We start from the raw sequence: 17,976 nt of genomic DNA, 5'->3' as shown, positions 1-17,976 counted from the left end.
GGGTGTGTGTGTGGAAGCGCCTACTGGTGGGGAGCCTGCTTATTCTGGGGGTGCTGTGGAGCCTGTGCAATGAGATTTCAGTGGTGGGGTGTGTGCGTGTGCTGAGGATCTCCTCCCATCCCAATTGGCAAAGGACTCAGTGATAACAATAATTGTAATAATAATAATAATTTATTATTTATACCCCGCCCATCTGGCTGGCCCTCCCCAGCCACTCTGGGCGGCTTCCCAAAAAAATATTAAAATACCATAATACATCAAACATTAAAAGCTTCCCTAAACAGGGCTGCCTTCAGATGTCTTCTAAAAGTCTGGTAGTTGTTGTTCTCTTTGACATCTGGTGGGAGGGCGTTCCACAGGGAGGGCGCCAGTGGTTCAGAGTGGCATTTGCAAAGACCAGGGGGAAAGATGACTTTTCCATGACAACTCAGAATTGGACCTGTGCTATTATACATAAAAAATAAAACCCTCATTCTGGATATGGCCTTAGCCCTTCCTCCTCCTCCTCTTCCGACTTCTCCCTGGGACCTCAAGATGAGAGGCCAGGCTGGGACTTTCCTCGGAGGAGACAAAGGAGCAAGCATGGCTGCCTTTGCTCTTCTCCAGACTAGTTTGTTGCGCTAGAAAACTTTCCCATCCCAGTTCTGCTGTGCTTTTCAGCCAGTGTGCTGTGGCACCTGGGGGGCCTTGAATGATGCTCAGGGGGGCAACACTGGCCTCTGTCCCTCCGGCTGTTTGCTCCAGCAGCCCTGGCTACAAGCTCTGCTGGCGAATGGTGCCTCTGGGGCTGGCCAGGGGGTGTTGGCTGCCAGGAGCTGAGGCGGCCTCGGAGGAAGCAAGGAAACTGGCGAGGGGCCCTTGCTCTTGGGAAGGGACAGACAAGTCCCTGTGGGGCAGCGTGAGGAGGCACCTCTCTTTGGGGCAGCTCAGAGACCAAAGGAGGACTCCTAAGGAGAGGGGAGAGGAGGCTGAGAGAGCCCTCCGCAAGGGAGGGTGTTCGAGAAAGGGTGAGGGGCTGCAAGCAAGGGGGGACCTAACTGGGATCCTGAGCCCCACAGGGACACCGCAGAAAGAAGGAAGCTGGTCCAGGGAGCCTTAGACCCAAAAAGTTTGTACTTTTATTTCCTCTAGTAAAGTACAGTGGTACTTTACCTCAGGATGAGAACAGAAATCGCGTGGCGGCGGCAGCGGGAGGCCCCATTAGCTAAAGTGGTGTTTCAGGTTAAGAACGGACCTCCAGAACAAATTAAGTTCTTAACCCGAGGTACCACTGTACTTTGCTATTATAGCAAGGCCACTGGACCCAAGAAGCCTGTATAATATTCATCTCTCTCTGTGTCTCAATCAAACCTAAGTTTCCCTTTTTCTTTTCAGGGAGAGATCTGTCACCGCCTGGAAATTCTGAGGAAAGAGAGAGGGGAAATTCTGGCCTATCAAGCAGATCTGGACAAGGAAAGCAAAGACCTCCTTGTAAGTGTCTCTCTTGTTACTAGGGAGGGAAGAAGCACTTGAAGAGTCGAGTCAGGACTGAGGAGGGATGGGGAAATCTGCCTATTTCAACTTCCCCCCGTTCTCCTTTTCCATATCAGTTTGTTTGTTTATTTATTATTATGATGAAGGTGGCTACCTTCTTGTACAAATATTTTGATATGTACTTTACCCTCATAAATACATTTTTGTGAACATTACCTGGCTGGGTCAACCTTGAAAGATTCAGAGGTGTAAATTTCAAAAGATTGTTCTGTTTCAGTCTCCATATTTCAGTCTCCATCACGTTTCAATGCAGCTAAATTCAGTTTATTTCAACATTGTCATTTATTATATGAATAGCAGTGAAGGAGAAGCCTGAGGACTTGTGAGCTGAGAGGGTGGAAGCGGTTCAATTCAAATCCTGATTTACCATAAATATTAATAAAGAGTTGTCTTTCTGAATGTGCGTTCATGTTCATTGTTAGGAAACTCAAGCCATTTTGAACCTTTAAAGAAAACAGGGGAGCTATGGGGATGAACTCTGCACTGTCCTCCTCCTCCTGTTTCTGCAGTTTCCCTACACCTAAATGGCACCAGCCTAAACTGAGGGGTGTTTTATGTCCCTGGGTGATCTCTGAACAACTCTGAACTCTGGTTTGCCATGCCCCAAAACATGCAGGGAACATCCATGGCTAGGAAAAAGGTCCTTCCTTTAGGCTGTAGCCCTCTGCAAAATAGAAATCAACAGAAACAGCAATGAAGAGGGCCTCCCCTCAAAATAAAGGTTTACTTCTTTAGTAACTGGAGGTTTCATGTCTATGAAAAATCGGAAGTGTCCTCCCTGTAGAATTCTCACTATTCTCTTCCTCATGATTTGAAGGCTGAGCACCTTCCACACTCAGACCTCCTCTTTTCTTGCAGAAATTAACAGAAACGGAGAGGCTGAAGACTGTCGAGAAGTTCAGAGAACTGCGCCAGTTCCTGGAAGCACAAGAAAAACGTCTGTTGACACACATGGAAGAGGTGGAGAAGGAGATTGCAGGGAGAAGGGATGAGCAACTAGCCAAATTCTCCAGGAAACTCTCCTCTCTTGAGAGGATCATCCAGGAGATGGAGGAGAAGAGTCAGCAGCCAGCGAGTGAACTCCTGCAGGTAAGATGGTGGCAGGAACAGCCCAAGGCTCCAGGAAAAGGCTGCCCTTTTCATGTATGCAAGGAGTGCAGGGGCTGAGTTGATGGAGCCTCTAGTCAGGTTTATAATGGACAGGAAGACCCAAGAGACCTGGGATGCTTAACTCACCTGAATGCAGACTAGAGATTCGTCTGTGTTCTTGATGGAACGGGAGCTGATCTTCTGCTCTTTGTTGATGCTTTGTCTCCGAACGCCTCTCAGCTGTGGGGGGCTTCGTCTGGGATGCGTTCAGGCCTCCTTCCGACATGAGCCAGTCTTTTGACCAAGCTTCTCTTCCCGTTTCCTCCACAACTTCTGGGTTGATCCCCTTCCCCATGGATACATATCGGCCCATAATGGTGCTCAGTCACAGTGACCAAAGTGCAAGACAGAGGGACTCATCCAGACTGCCGCTTGTCCCACCCCTTTCCTCCAGGAAAACCCGCTGTTTACTGCTGAATTAGAGCAAACCTCAGCCAGGTTTTCTCTGCATTGACGTTTGCTTTGATGTTGCACCAAGGAGCAGGTTTTTCCTGAGGGAAAGCGGCAGGGCAAAGGCAAAACCACTTGGACCCGTGTTTTCTGGGCACAGGAAAAGCAGAAGTGTGGGTGAGCCCAAAGAAACACTGACCTATTTTATTACCCCTTGGGAGACATTTTATGCTGCAGGTGATTTTTAAATTTCCAGGTGGAAAAAAGCATTTGAAATTTGGGGACTTCTATGGAAGACAGTTTAGGACAGTGCCCTGGTAGGATTATCCTGTAGGCTTACATACGTCTGAATTGCACAATGCAAACTGGATTAAAGTTATTAAATTATAATCTAAGACTAGAGATGGTGTGAATTGTCTCTTGAACCCACAAATGTGAAATTTCCCTAAAATGCTGGTGGATTTTCATAAGGATTTTAAACAAAAATGGCAAACTGATGTGGAAATGTGGAGATCTTGAAATCAGAACAGTTAATAATTTTACACTGGGAAAATAAAAGCTGTGAGAAACCAAAACGGGCTGATTCCGCCATCCCTACCCAAAACCTTGCCTTGTGCCAGGCAGACTGACTTCCAAGGGCCAGGGTCTGAGGGGGTCTTCCTAGTGTGGCCTGTGGTGTGCAGTGAATTCCCTTCTCTTTTTCCCTCTAGGATGTGAGAAGGACCTTGCAGAGGTAAGTGGATCTGGCTCATTTACATTAGCATCCCTCCATGATTCCAGGATGCAAGAACCTCAGACATGGCCCTCCAGGGGCTGCAGGGGGGAGACTGGGGGACTCACTCCCTGCAGCATCTCACAGGTAAAAGTAGAGCCCCCTCTTCTGAACTTGTGGCCCCCCAATTCTCCCTCCAAGGTTCAAGGTCAGCTGCCTCCTCCCTCCCTCCCCACATCACTTCACACAGGGATGGGGGCTCTTTTCTTTCTCTTGCACTTTCTGTTCATGGACTTTGTAGTAATTTCAAACATCTAGAAGAGAAAGTGCCAAAGATGCTTGGGAAGAGCTTAGGACATATTTCAATGCCCAACTAGAAGCCCCTCAACTCTGGTAACTCATCCCCTTTGAGGCACTGAGGGAGGGAAGGTCTGTTGGTCTAGAATGGGTGGGTTCTTTTTCTTGGGAGCGTTTCCAGCATGAGAGGCTGAAGGTGGTCTTGAGTGGGGGGTGAAAGTCTAGTTGTTTGATGCCTCTGGAGGGAGAGTCCCATGGGGCATGGGGTTGTGCCCTTCCTGGGTGAGAGAGGGGGTGAAGGGAGGGTGGAGGTTGTTCTCCTTCACCACTTGGCAGCTTGGGACATCACTCACATCCTCTGGGGAGGCTCAGGGAGGGAGGGGTTGCAGGCATTCCACCTCTCCTGGCACCTTCCCAGAAAGTTGTTATGGAGCAGCATAGTTTGAAGCCATGGGAGCCCTCCGGTGGTGTCACTTGGGGTTACATCTTGTCCCTTGTGCTGTTTAGCATCCTTACGAAGCCACTGACCAGGGATTGGAGGTGGGTGTCAAGAGATGAAGCTGAACCCTGAAATTACCTGTTGGGAAATGAACTTCAACTTTGTTCAGGTTATTGAAATCACCTGCAATAATAAGGGAGATGGGGCCACAATGGGGCCATTCATTGTTTTTCTTTTCACCAGGTTTGAGGAAAGAGAGAGTCCAGAGAAGCCACTAGCTTTCCCTCCAGAACTGAGGAGCAGGATCTTGGAATCCTGTGAACTAAATCACCTTGTGAAGAATACAATGAAACAATGGAAAGGTAATGAATAATGGCTCCCAGGATTTCACACTCAGAATTCTATTATTTCTTCAGAACTGGACATGCCAGGCTCTTATTTCGTGGAATTGAGCAATCCCAGGATACCTTCCTTCTTCCTGCTCCAGCCTTCATTTCCTGTCCCCCTGAATGGCCCATGTATATTGTGACGCTGGATCCTGTAAAGAAAGCCTGAACCAGAGTGTAGAGCAAAGTCAGGATTTTTTCCTCCCATGTGCATCTGTTTACAGTTATACGAAACCTCCTTTTCCCTGTGGTTCCCTGTCTGCACAATCTGAGTTTGTCCTTTTGGAGGTTCTCCTGCTCTGAATGGAGTCAAAGGGCATTAAGAAGCCCCCAGTTCCCCCTCTGCCTCCTGCTCAGGCTTCTTTCTCAGCCGTGGAGCCAAGGCCTGAGCCGTCTCCTCCTCAGACGTCCCCCTGCAGCTGCCATACCTAGGGCTTCGGCCTTCAAGATCTCCTGAGAGTTCCCCCATTGAGAGTGGAAGCAAGAGCACATGAGCCCCAAAGGGAACAAATATGCTTGTGAAGAACCTTAAAAGATTTGTAGAAGGTTTGTGAGGAAGGGCTTCCTGTTGCCTGAGAGCTCTGCCAATCCTTCCTCATCAAACTTCACTTCTCCTTGTATTTCACAATTTTGGCTTTAATGATTCCCCCCACCACTTTACTTGGGGAAGATGTGAAGGCTGCCTCCATCTCCCCTCTGCCTCCTTTTACGGGATTCCTATTGCTCTGCCTCCCCTCCAGTCCTCCAATGTAGAGCCCAATTTCAGGGACAAAATTCAGAGACCAGCAGGATTTATGCTGAATATTGTTATTCTGCTATTTAAAGCTTTAGTTATTTTCATAGATTCTTCCTATGATTTTCTAGTTTTAAATTTTTTTTGTACTATATAATTAATATTTAATAATTGTACTTCAATTTAAGGATGCCACATTATGAAGTGTTACTTTTGTATAGAGATTTATTTCTGGTGGAAGAGTGTTGCGCTTACACTTTATATCTTTCTGCTTCCTCAGATGCTCTGCTATTCAGTGAACAGATTCAGAAAGGTAAATTTCCAGGGGAGGAACAATTTCACAGGAGGGATGGGGACTGATATTTCATGGGTGTTGAGCAGTCTGTTCTGCAGACTTTGGGACCCCCTTCAATGGTGTCACTCTGCGTAACAGTCCTCTAGAGGTGTTTGGGTTCTTGGTCTGTCCCATGAATGAACTGGGAGAGGGTTTGAAGGCTTGGCCTGGTTGCAGAGCTTGTCCCTGCGAAGAACCTGCCCACCAGTCTGAGTTCCATTCCTGCCTATAGACCAGTGATGGCAAACCTTTTAGGGACCGAGTGCCCAAACTGCAACCCGAAACCCACTTATTTATCGCTAAGTGTCAGCACAGCAATTTAACCTTAATACTGAGGTTTTAGTTTAGAAAAAAAACCTCCTATATTAACACCTTTGGTATTAAAATAAAAACACAATAACAGCTTTCAGTGATACAAACAACTTTTTATTGAAAGGTAAAAGTTTGTATTTGGCATACTTTTGAACAATTAATGTGATTTTTGCTGTTGTATGAATGTTGATAATTTGTCTAACCTTGGCTGAGGCTTTGTAAGTTTGGGAGCAACACATAAAGCACTCAAGTGAAGGAAACTGATTTAAAAACCAACAAGGAAGATATTTATTCCGATGGAAGTCTCCAAGGAGTCTCAATCTTGCATGCAATGCAAAGAAATCCCCTTGATATGAGAGGGAATCTGGGTTTTTGGGGTGTTTTTTACTTATTTATCAGAATGTCCATTTCTGTCTCTCAGCTGACTCTGCCTAATATTCTCTTTCCCTCATCTTCTCCCCAACAGCAAATGTCACTCTGGATCCAGACACAGCCCATCCTGAACTCATCCTGTCGGAGGATCGGAAAAGTGTGAGAAGGGGACACAAACCTCAAGCCCTGCCTGATAATCCTGAGAGATTTAGCCACAAGATTTGTGTGTTGGGACGTGAGGGATTCACAGCAGGCAGACATTTCTGGGAAATCACTGTGGGAAGTCGGGAAGAGTGGGCTTTGGGGGTCGCCAGGATGTCTGTGGAGAGAAAGGGCATCTTCCCCTTAAGGCCTGAGTGGGGGATCTGGGCTGTGGAGAAGTGGGGAGGGGAATACTGGGCCTGCACCTCCCCTTTTTACTCTCCTCTGTCCCTGAGGGAGCCCAGGAGGATCCGGGTGACTCTGGACTATGAAGGGGGACGTGTGTCTTTTTCTGACGCTGACTCAGGAGCCGAACTCTACACGTTCTCAGGAGCCTCGTTCTCTGGAGAGACCCTCCTCCCTTACTTTGATCTGTGGGAAAATAAAACCCACCTCAGTATCTCCTGAGGAGACTAAATCTGCCTCTCAGGCCCAGCAGGAGTTTCTCTCCAGACCAGAGTGACTGACATAAAAACCATTTACCCACCAAGAGCAGGTTGGGCAGTTTTCCAAGGGCCCTTTGAGAGGATTCATTCCGTCAAAATCAACAGAAATAACCAAACAAAAATGGGTTGCTCTTGCTTTGCATTTTCTTTCCTTTTCCCAGAAGAGAGAGACAGTCACACTTTTAGGAGTCCTAATAAATTTTCTCACCTTCAATCTTCTTTTCCTTTTCAAATGTCTGATTTGGCAGAGCATGAGGGTTGTGAGTTTGAACCCCACATTGGCCAAACGTTTCCTGCACTGCAGGGGGTGGGACCAGAGTCCCTCACAACTCTGCAATTCTAGGAAACCTTCCTCTCCCCACAAGACCTTATGCAGCTGTGAAAATGCATGCATCGTTGGAGTAATAGAGGACTAAAAATGAACCCCTTCACCCACGTCAAGCAGGATAGCTGCTCGCTCTGGAGACCTCAGACGGGAAGAAAATTTAAAAGAAATTGAACAAGGCGCTGGCTTCAAATATCCTCTGCAAATACAGCCTCACCTTCTTTGTCAGAAATAAACCTCATTGCCTTGAGTGGGGCTTCTGCCCTGTTAAACTTTGTGTTTAGGGTTGATGCGTTGACGTTCCTTATTTACAAGCTGGATTCTGTACTGTATATCGGGGGCATCAAATGGGGTGTCCTCTGGATAGTGCTGGACTCTTAATCTAAGGGTCACCAGCTGGAGCACCATGTTGGGCAAAAGATTCCTGCATTGGTGGCCATCTCTGCCCCCAGTGGCAGTGAGTTCCATAGTTCAATTATCTGCTGCACAATGAAATGCTTTTATCTGTCCTGGATCTCCCAACACTCAGCTTCTTGGAGGGCCACGAATTCTAGTGCTATGAGAATCTGCAATGTGGAGCGAATGTGCCCCTGCCTCCCTGCTGGGGACCAGAGCAGGGGGTGGGCAGTTTGTTTGCCCACCCGTGCAGCCCGCCCCGGGTGTCATCACTGAGAGGGGTGACAAAATGCCAGCCGCTCTCCCTGCCCGTCCATGTCCCGCCCTCGCTCGGGTGCTGTGTGTGTGTCTGTGCTCAAAGCTGTGCTTCTCACTGGGCAAGGCAGCCTCCACTGGGCTTCTCCGTCATTCCCCTGCTGTTGCTTTAAAGCCTTTCCCTCAAACTCATGACGTGCTAAGGGGGCTTTTCTCCATGTGTTTTCTTCTTTGCCTTCCTCACTGTTTTTTTTTTTGGGGGGGGGCTCCTTTTCGTTTCCTGCCTTCCCCCCTCCACCACGTTTATTAACCAAACTAAGGATTTGTTTTAGGCAGTTTGCTAGGTAAAAGAAGAAACATAGTCCATAGAAGCAGCATGGGCTAGTAGTCTCTTTCCTAGGAGTTTGAAGCAATGTCCTGTCAGAGGATACAGTTCAACTTTCAGGGATGATCAAATTTATTATTTTAACTAACATACAACAGTTTTATTTCCAGCATACTGCACTCATATTTGGGGAGGGGTGTTTGTGTGAGGTCGGGCTCTGCTAAGTAGCGTTCGCTGTCAATGTGACATCTTGAAGTGGGCCTCCCCATCCCAAAATATGAACCCGTGTCCACTATGCTACACAAGCTTAGCAAGTCCTCCTTCACTGGCCTTGATCGCTCAACAGAAGGAGAGGTTTGCACAGAGCCCTTGACTTTTAGAGATAATGCCGCATGCAGGAGGTTTTGCTATAACACACACACACAAAAATGCCACATCTAACAGCATTGGGAGGAAGAGACAGGATCGCCAAATGATGGAAGCATGCCTCCACGTCAGCTGCCCAATAGCAGCTCTTTGCACCTCTCCCCTGTTCAGAATGGAAGGGAAGGCGGGCATCGAGTCCTGGCGTCCAATGGAACTTGGGCATATTGAAAGGGGGCGTGTTCACTGCAGGAGAGGTGGAGTCAGTACAAACAGGAACTGAATAGGAAGAGCAAAGTCTTTTGTGCATTGTGGATTTTTGAGGGGATATTTACAGAGACCTTTTGCAGGCACCACAGGAGGTCCCGGTGGGTATACCAGCACCCTCAGGCTGACACATGAGAAACCCCGACTTAAATGAACATTTCTGGCACTCATTTTCCACTGTGTCCTTGTACCTTTCTAAACAAAGGGTGGATCTCAAACCCATCTTTCTCCCTCCTCTGTGAGCACGCCTATATCATTGGGCTGTCATACATACGAAATTTCCCAGGATTTGTCTTTTGAAAATGGCGTCCGGGCAGAATTTTCAAAAATCGGTTAAAATGTCCAGAAAAATCTGGACACGTGGCAGCTCGAATCAGCAGTGTTGTTTTTTGGCAAATTTGCTAAAAAAATAGCTTTAAACCATTCTCTTTTTTTGCGGGGAGATCTTGCTCAACAACATCTGTGTCTGGATTTTCGCTTTTTGGAATATGGCAAGCCCACTATATCATGTCCGCAGTGTGCGACTCCACCCGTGTCTGAGGAGGCTGCATTTTCCCCGCGAGCTCTCCTTTCATCCGGAGCATGTAGAGTTTCTCCCCCGTGTGGAGCCTCTGATGAGCAATGAGGCTCTGGCTCCGGTTGAAGGTCTTCCCGCAGTCCGAGCAGATGTACAGCTTCTCTCCCGCGTGCGTCTTCTGGTGCGTGATCAGGCTCTGGCTCCGGTTGAAGGTGCTCCCGCAGTCCAAGCACTTGTACGGCTTCTCTCCCGTGTGGATTCTCCGATGTGTGATGAGGTTCTGGCTCCGGTTGAAGCTGCTCCCGCAGTCGGAGCACTTGTACGGCTTCTCCCCGGTGTGGATGCTCCAGTGCCTGGTGAGGTTCTGGCTCCAGCGGAAGGTCTTCCCGCACTTGGAGCATTTGTACTGCTTTTCGCTCATGTGGGTTCTCTGATGTGTGGTGAGGCTGCTCCTCCAGCTGAAGCTCCGCCCGCAATCTAAGCAGGTATACGGCTTCTCGCCCGTGTGGCTTCTCCAGTGTCTTTTGAGGCTTGACTTGAGACGGAAGGCTTTCCCGCAGGCGGAGCAGGTATAAGGCTCGTCTCCTAAGAACGCATCGTGGCTCGTGGCATCACTCGAGCTTTCCTCACACATGGCGGGCACGTCCCTGCTCTCTCCTGTGGGGATTCTCGGTTCACCTCCAATACCACCTGCCTGACAAAGTACAGAGTTCTCTCTTCGCCCCTGCGCTGTTTTTTCTTTCCGCTTGTTTGATCCACGTTGATCTCCTGAGCTTTTCTTCGGCTTTCGAAGCTCAGCTTCGTCCAAATGTACCCCATTCATGTGTTCGTCACCTGCTGAAATAGAGAGATAATAAACAAGGTGGGGGAAAGTAGAAAGGAAGAGATGGATTATGGCGATATAATGAAGAAAAATGTGACAGGAAAGGTTTGGGCAAGAGAATAATACTGTCTTCTGTTGACGTAATACCTCATAAAAGAACATAAGGCCTTATACTCAGGGCTTGTCCATACTTTCCATGCCGGCAAAGCATAGGTCTCAGGAGTTTCCCACTATTCCCATGCTTTCTAGCCACAACTCTGAGTGGTTTTGCGCATGCCCCACTACTTTCCACCAAGAAAACCCTCTATTTAGTAATGTCGGAGCAAACATGTGGAACACCCTCCCACCAGATGTCAAAGAGAACAGTATTTAAGAACATCAGAGCTCACTGAATCAGGCCAGTAGCCACCTAGGTCAACATCCTGTTCCTACAGTGGCCAACAAGATGCCTCTGAGTATCCCACACAATCTTTGTGCAACAGCGCCACTCGCCCCACTTGTGATCCTAAGCAACTGATATTCTGAGGCATGTTGCCTCCAACAGTAGGACGCAGCTAGCTTGGCTAGTAGCCCTCTCCTCCATGAATTCGTCTAATCTTTTAAATCCATCCAAGTTGGTGGCTGTCACTGCCTCGTGTTGGAAGCCAACGCCATAGTTTAATCATGTTCTGTGAGAGTGATGTTTTTTGGTCTGTCCTGAATCTTCTAACATTCAGCTTTCTTAGATGTCCCTGAGCTGTAGTGTTATGAGAGAGAGAGAAGAAAAAACCCTTTTTCTCTACCCACTTTCTCCTCACCATGTGTAATTTTATACAGTCAAACCTCGGATCCTGAATGCCTCCATTTTGGAACATTTCGGCTCCCCCAAGTCGAAAACCCGGAAGTAAATGTTCCAATTTTTGAACATTTTTCAGAAGGTGAATGTCCAACGCAGCTTCTGTTTGAGTGCAGGAAGCTACTGCAACCAATCGGAAGCTGTGCCTTGGTTGTTGAACATTTTGGACGCCGAATGGGCTTCCGGAACATATTACATTCAACAGCCGAGGTTTGACTGAACAACTACAGTGGTACCTCGGGTTAAGAACTTAATTCATTCCGGAGGTCTGTTCTTAACCTGAAACTGTTCTTAACCTGAAGCCCCACTTTAGCTAATTGGGCCTGCAGCGCCACCGCTGCACGATTTTTGTTCTCATCCTGAAGCAAAGTTCTTAACCTGAATTACTATTTCTGGGTTAGTGGAGTCTGTAACCTATAGCGTCTGTAACCTGAAGTATCTGTAACCTGAGGTACCACTGTATATCTTGTCTCTTCTTATTTGTCCTTTCTCTTAAAGTAAAAAGCCCCAAATCATAAAATCGTAGAGTTGAAGGGACCAACTAGAAATCATCTAGTCATTTGCCCGAATGTGGGGCTCAAGCCTATTACCTTGAGATTAGTTAGTGTACCGACTGAGCTATCAAGTTGTTGCAATCTTTCCCCATGATCTTTGCTCCATTGCCTTGACTCATTTTGGTTGCCCTTTTCTGAACTGTCCCTATTTATCTACTTGCACCTGAAGGTGCTTTCGAACTGCTAGGTTGGCAGGCGCTGGGACCGAACGACGGGAGCGCACCCCGCTGCAGGGATTCGAACCGCCGACCATGCGATCGCCAAGTCCTAGGCGCTGAGGTTTTACCCACAGCACCACCCGCGTCCCACTCTCCCCGAGTAGGAACCCCCAAATTAAAGCCCTGCCAGGCTCTTTGTGGTAAGCAATGATTGTAACAACAGGTCCTTACTTGGGGAGCTGCAATCCCTTTCATCCTCCTGCTTGATCTCCCTGTGGGACTGGCTCTGTGAGGTTTCCAACAAAGCCTGTTCATCGTCAGGGAAGCTGACTGTGATCACGTGAAAGTGCTCCTGAAACAGCAAACAAGGAATTGTTAAATTTGTATAACTCTCAGCCATCGTGCATTCCTGGTCTGGGAAACGCCCAGTAAAAACTCGAAAGCATTTTGAAGCAGTAGGAAAGGGGATGTGTTAGAGCTGCCTGTGAGCTACCAGCCCAATTCATGGGTTTAGTACAAAGCCCAAAATGGTTTGGGACCTAAGGGAGGGAGTCCCACAATATCAACCTTCCCGGGCCCTACAATCAGCAAGGAAGGCCCCATTGGCAGTGCTGACTCTGGCTGCCACCCAGTTTGCATTGACCCATGACAGGGCCTTCTCAGTGGTGGCTCCCCATCTGTGAAACGCTCTCCCTGGTGAAGTGCCTCCGTCTCCCTCATTGTTGACCTTCAGGAGCAATTTAAAGGAAGTTTAAGGAAGTTAAACTTGCTTTAAGTTTAAGGAAGCCCGTTTCTCAGCTGATCAAGGCAATTTGAGATGGCGATATGTTGTAGCTTCCCAAATGCTGCCAACACAGTGCAGGCAGGCAGGCAGGCAGAGAACAGTGAGGCAGACGCTGTGCTGGCAGTGGCTGCAATATATCCCCAGTTCAAAAAGTCTGAAACCAGTATCGTGGTTTGACCATCATACCGTGAGTGCCTGGAGGCGGTTGGAGGATGGATGGCGGCTAATGGATTGAAGTTGAATCCTGACAAGACAGAAGTACTGTTTTGGGGGGACAGGGGGCGGGCTGGTGTGGAGGACTCCCTGGTCCTGAATAGGGTAACTGTGCCCCTGAAGGACCAGGTGCGCAGCCTGGGAGTCATTTTGGACTCACAGCTGTCCATGGAGGTGCAGGTTAAATCCGTGTCCAGGGCAGCTGTGTACCAGCTCCATCTGGTACGTAGGCTGAGACCCTATCTGCCCGCGAACTGCCTTGCCAGAGTGGTGCATGCTCTGGTTATCTCCCGCTTGGACTACTGCAATGCACTCTACGTGGGGCTACCTTTGAAGGTGACTTGGAAACTACAGCTAATCCAGAATGCGGCAGCTAGACTGGTGACTGGGGGCGGCCGCCGAGACCACATAACACCGGTCTTGAAAGACCTACATTGGCTCCCAGTACGTTTCCGAGCACAATTCAAAGTGCTGGTGTTGACCTTTAAAGCCCTAAACGGCCTCGGCCCAGTATACCTGAAGGAGCGTCTCCACCCCCATCGTTCTGCCCGGACGCTGAGGTCCAGCTCCGAGGGCCTTCTGGCAGTTCCCTCATTGCGAGAAGCAAAGCTACAGGGAACCAGGCAGAGGGCCTTTTCGGTAGTGGCGCCCGCCCTGTGGAACGCCCTTCCAGCAGATGTCAAAGCGATAAACAACTACCTGACATTCAGAAGACATCTTAAGGCAGCCCTGTTCAGGGAAGCTTTTAATCTGTGATATTTTAGTCTTTTTTGGTTTCTATGGAAGCCGCCCAGAGTGGCTGGGGAAACCCAGCCAGATGGGTGGGGTACAAATAATAAATTATTATTATTATTGCAATATTGCCCAGCTCAAGCTACTACGGGAAAGGCTTCTGGCCTAGAGAACCCAAGGTTCCCAGGCTACTCCGAGAAAGGCCTTGGGCCTAGAAAGCAAAAGGCTCCAATGCCAGGACAGGCAATGTCCTTATGCCCATTTCGAACTTCTCTCCTTTGCCCTTCACCTGTTCTTCCTCTTTCTTAGCATCTTGCTGCCTCTGCAGGAAATCCTCTGCCAGGTCTACCGCCTGGGAGCAGGTCTCCGGGCCACGCTCCTTCACCCAGCTCTCCATTTCCTGAGGGAGGACGGCCAGGAACTGCTCCAGGATCACCAGCTCCAGGATCTGCTCCTTGGTGTTCCTCTCCGGCTTCAGCCACCGGTGGCAAAGATCCCGTAGCTGGCTGCAAACCTCTCGGGGGCCCTCGGCCTCCCGGTACCTGAGCTGCCTAAAGTGTTGGCAGGGTACATCTGAGCTGACGGCGGCCTCCTCGCTCAGGATATCATGTCTTTCTCTCTTGTGGCCTTGCACCATGGAGTCCTGTTGACTCGGTTTCTGAGCGCACGGCAGGATTTGAGCCAATTGCTCTGCTGCAACTACTTTAGCATCAACGCAGAGAAGAGTTTCTGGCAGCGGTGGGATTCCCTGTCCGGAGCAAGGGGCCCGATTTGTCTTCATGAACTCCTGCAACTGGGCTTCATATTGGTGGGACCAGAGACCCACATCTGGTTCTGCTTTAACAGATAGGGCTGTCCACTGATGCCGAAGAGCTTCTCCCATTTCCTCTAATCCCGGCTGGGGGGCAGCTGCCGGCTCCTCCTGGGTCTCCCTTTTAAGTCCCATCTGCGCGTCCTGAAAGTGGAGACCAAAGGCTGACGAGGATTCATAATCTGTAGTCATTTTCCTCCGACGGGGGGAGAGCCAAGTTGAAGCCAACCTTCAAATCTCACAGGAAGAGGCAACCTGCGCCGGAATCAGAGCCTCCAGAGATACTCCAGAGATACTTCCTTGAAGTCCGTAACTGGAAGCCCTTTCACCTGAGGGAGAAAGAACACAGACAAACAGGAGTTAGACAGTATATTTGCAGGGATGGGGAACCTGTGACCCTTGAGAAGCTGCTAGACTATGACTACCACCATCCCTGGTCACCTGCGGTAAAGTACGGTTAAAGATAAAATAACTGACTGTATAGTACAGTGTTTCCCAACCTTTTTTGGGCAAAGGCACACTTGTTTGATGAAAAAAATCTTGAGGCACACCACCATTACAGCCCCGTGATGTCAGCGCGCAGCGTCACGCCGGGAGGGACGCACAAAAGTGTAAGTTTCAATTTTTTTCCCTCCCCCTTGCCGGGGAACCTCCAAGCTTTGGGGGTGGGGGGGGAGGAGGCAGCAAAGCGAGGCAGGAAGGAGAGCGCAGCTTGGCTGGGTGAGCTTTGGCAGGGGCAGGGAATGAGAGCCACGAGGTGGGCGCTGCGGACGGAGGCGCTGCCCGCCGAGCTCGCAGGCAGCCAGGCAGGCAGACGGCGAGAGCCCCGCGCTGGGCGGCCTCTCCTTGCCGCCGCCCCGCCTCTCGCTGCCCGACTTGCCCGCCTCCCTCCAGGCAACATCTCGCGGCACACCAGGCAACATCTTGCGGCACACTAGTGTGCCGCGGAACAGTGGTTGAAAAACACTGGTATAGTAGACCAATTCTTGCTGACGCAGAAACAGTATGGCTTCTGCAAGGTGAAGTCCTGCCTCGTGAACCTTTTAGAGTTCTTTGAGAGTGTCACCAAGCATACTTAGGCTTTCAAGTTGATGGCCTCGGTCCAGTATACCTGAAGGAGCGTCTCCACCCCCATCATTCTACCCGGACACTGAGATCCAGCGCCGAGGGCCTTCTGCCAGTTCCCTCACTGCGAGAAGCAAAGCTACGTGGAACCAGGCAGAGGGCCTTCTCGGTAGTGGCACCCGCCTTGTGGAATGTCCTTCCACCAATGTCAAAGAGAAAAAACAACTACCGGACTTTTGGAAGACATCTGAAGGCAGCCCTGTTTAGGGAAGCTTTTAAAGTTTAATAGGTTATTGTATTTTAATATTCTGTTGAAAGCTGCCCAGAGTGGCTGGGGAAACCCAGCCAGATGGGTGGGGTGTAAATAATAAATTATTATTATTATTATTATTATTATTATTATTATTATTATTATTATTAATTCAAAAAGCTTTTACCAAGGCAACTCACGTAAGACTCCTGAGTAAGCTTAGCATAATAATAATAATAATAATAATAATAATAATAATAATAATAATGGGTGGCTCCCTATGAAGGATCTTGAAGCCATTTCACAATACTGTACTATATAGATACAGATATATTGCGCTTGGGCTATTTCTCTCTCATGCACACATATTTATAAAGTTAAAATGATTGCTGCCTATGAACAACCATATCCAAAAACAATTAAAAACCCTTACATATATAAAAGTGGATTTGAAATCCAACACAGGCAGACTGGGATGATGATGATGACAATGATGATGATGATGATAATAATAATAATAATGTTATTATTTGTACCTCACCCATCTGATTGGGTAGTGATTTGTGGGAGGGAGGTTGGCAAATTTTTAGGTAACATTCAGAAGGGAGCAACTGGACAGGGCAAGTGGAAGAAAGAGACCTCCCCCAAGAAAGATTCTGCTGAAAACAAAAACTATGGGAAGAAGGGAAAGTAAAACTGATGGTCTTAGTGGGGAAGATAATTGGGAAAGTGATAGTAAACACTTTATTTATTTGCGCATAATGAACCTGATGTTGCAGCAGAGCTGCGTCTTAAAGGTAAAGGTAAAGGGACCCCTGACCATTAGGTCCAGTCGTGACCGACTCTGGGGTTGCAGCGCTCATCTTGCTTTATTGGCCGAGGGAGCCGGCGTACAGCTTCCGGGTCATGTGGCCAGCATGACTAAGCCGCTTCTGGCGTACCAGAGCAGCGCACAGAAACACCGTTTACCTTCCCGCCGGAGTGGTACCTATTTATCTACTTGCACTTTGATGTGCTTTCGAACTGCTAGGTTGGCAGGAGCAGGGACTGAGCAATGGGAGCTCACCCTGTTGCGGGGTCCTAGGCTCTGTGGTTTAGACCACAGTGCCACCCTTAAGCTGCGTCTTACTCCTACTTTTAGAAATGGCATTGTCCAGGGGAGGGGAATGTCTGTGCCACACTAGCGGTGGGAAGCCTCCTTTTACAGCAGCAGTCTATCCCCAAATATTAGGTGCTTGGGGTTAAACAAGGGCAGACGAGCCATTTTCATAAGAACCTAAGAAGAACTCGCTGGATCAGGCCAGTGGCCTCCTGCTCTCACAATGGCCATCCAGAGGCCCCATTGGGAAACCCAGGATTCAAGCACAAGACCACTTTCCCCTCCTTCGGTTTCTGGCATCCAGAAACACTGCTGCTTCCAAATGTGGCCGGGCAGACGAGGGCCTTCTCCTCCACGGAAAGCCACCCATGTTGGTGGTCATCACTGCCTCCTACATAGCTGTCAACTTTTCCCTTTTCTTCCAAGGAATCCTATTCAGAATAAGGGAATTTCCCTTTTCAAAAGGGGAAAAGTAGATATGGCCTCCTGTGGGAGGGAGTTCCGAAGTTTAACGACGTGCTGCAGTTGGGAAGTCCGTCCTTTGGCCTTCACTTCCAGTGCCAGGGGGCAAATGGACTGCAGGAGGACCTCTGACCTGCTCTGCGCGCCGTTCCCACGTGCATTGCAAGGTTTGCTCCCTTAAGGGAGAGGATCTAGGGGAGAAAGGGGGTGCTTCTCTCCTGCGCCCCCACCCGAGCCCCCCCTGCCTCTCCTTCTCTGCACCCTGCGGCTTTCCAGCACCCTCCACCCACCCAAGCTCCCTTTATTATTGAACTCGGTGCCAGCTGCTCACCCTGCTCAGAGCTGCAAAGGAGCCATTTCCACTCCTCCAGCGAGGAAGAGGAGTCCATTACTGACCTCCCTTTCCGCCCGCCCCCACCAGCTTTATGGAGCCTCTCT

The 17,976-nt window shown here is 49.0% G+C and overlaps 2 protein-coding genes across 3 annotated transcripts in view; one reads left to right on the top strand and one right to left on the bottom strand.

Annotated features, from left to right (window-relative positions):
• Window positions 1-7,423, top strand: part of LOC310699278 (uncharacterized protein) — a 23,854-nt gene extending 16,431 nt beyond the window's left edge. Inside the window, 6 exon segments of the mRNA XM_083486899.1 lie at window positions 1,375-1,470; window positions 2,392-2,622; window positions 3,783-3,805; window positions 4,764-4,882; window positions 5,920-5,952; window positions 6,752-7,423. Coding sequence (XP_083343025.1) covers window positions 1,375-1,470; window positions 2,392-2,622; window positions 3,783-3,805; window positions 4,764-4,882; window positions 5,920-5,952; window positions 6,752-7,266 — 1,017 coding nt within the window. The 3' untranslated portion in view covers window positions 7,267-7,423.
• Window positions 6,378-17,976, bottom strand: LOC310701498 (uncharacterized protein). 2 transcript variants are annotated; one of them, XM_083492469.1, is made up of 4 exons: window positions 17,870-17,976; window positions 14,141-14,991; window positions 12,354-12,474; window positions 6,378-10,589 (listed from the first exon to the last, which is right to left on the bottom strand). In XM_083492469.1, exons 2-4 carry the CDS (start codon window positions 14,852-14,854, stop codon window positions 9,736-9,738), a joined length of 1,689 nt encoding a protein of 562 aa, XP_083348595.1. In that variant the 5' UTR covers window positions 14,855-14,991; window positions 17,870-17,976; the 3' UTR covers window positions 6,378-9,735. The 2 variants fall into 2 exon arrangements, with proteins under 2 accessions (XP_083348595.1, XP_083348596.1); XM_083492470.1 differs by having other exon boundaries at window positions 6,378-10,586; window positions 17,870-17,955.

The sequence above is a fragment of the Podarcis liolepis genome (assembly GCF_965112155.1).
Source record: "Podarcis liolepis genome assembly, chromosome: 2".
Classification (NCBI taxonomy): Eukaryota; Metazoa; Chordata; class Lepidosauria; order Squamata; family Lacertidae; genus Podarcis; species Podarcis liolepis.
The sequence above is the reverse complement of the archived record's forward strand: the minus strand, read 5'-3'. Positions and strand labels throughout refer to the sequence as shown.

Bases quoted from the DNA above. Each gene is read 5' to 3' on its own strand.
- LOC310701498 (XM_083492469.1), bottom strand. From the start codon at position 14,854: ATGACTACAGATTATGAATCCTCGTCAGCCTTTGGTCTCCACTTTCAG. The intron at 12,475-14,140 runs GTGAAGGGCAAA...TTGCTGTTTCAG, and splicing joins CTAAGAAAGAGGAAGAACAG to GAGCACTTTCACGTGATCAC. The intron at 10,590-12,353 runs GTAAGGACCTGT...TCTCTATTTCAG, and splicing joins AAGGGATTGCAGCTCCCCAA to CAGGTGACGAACACATGAAT.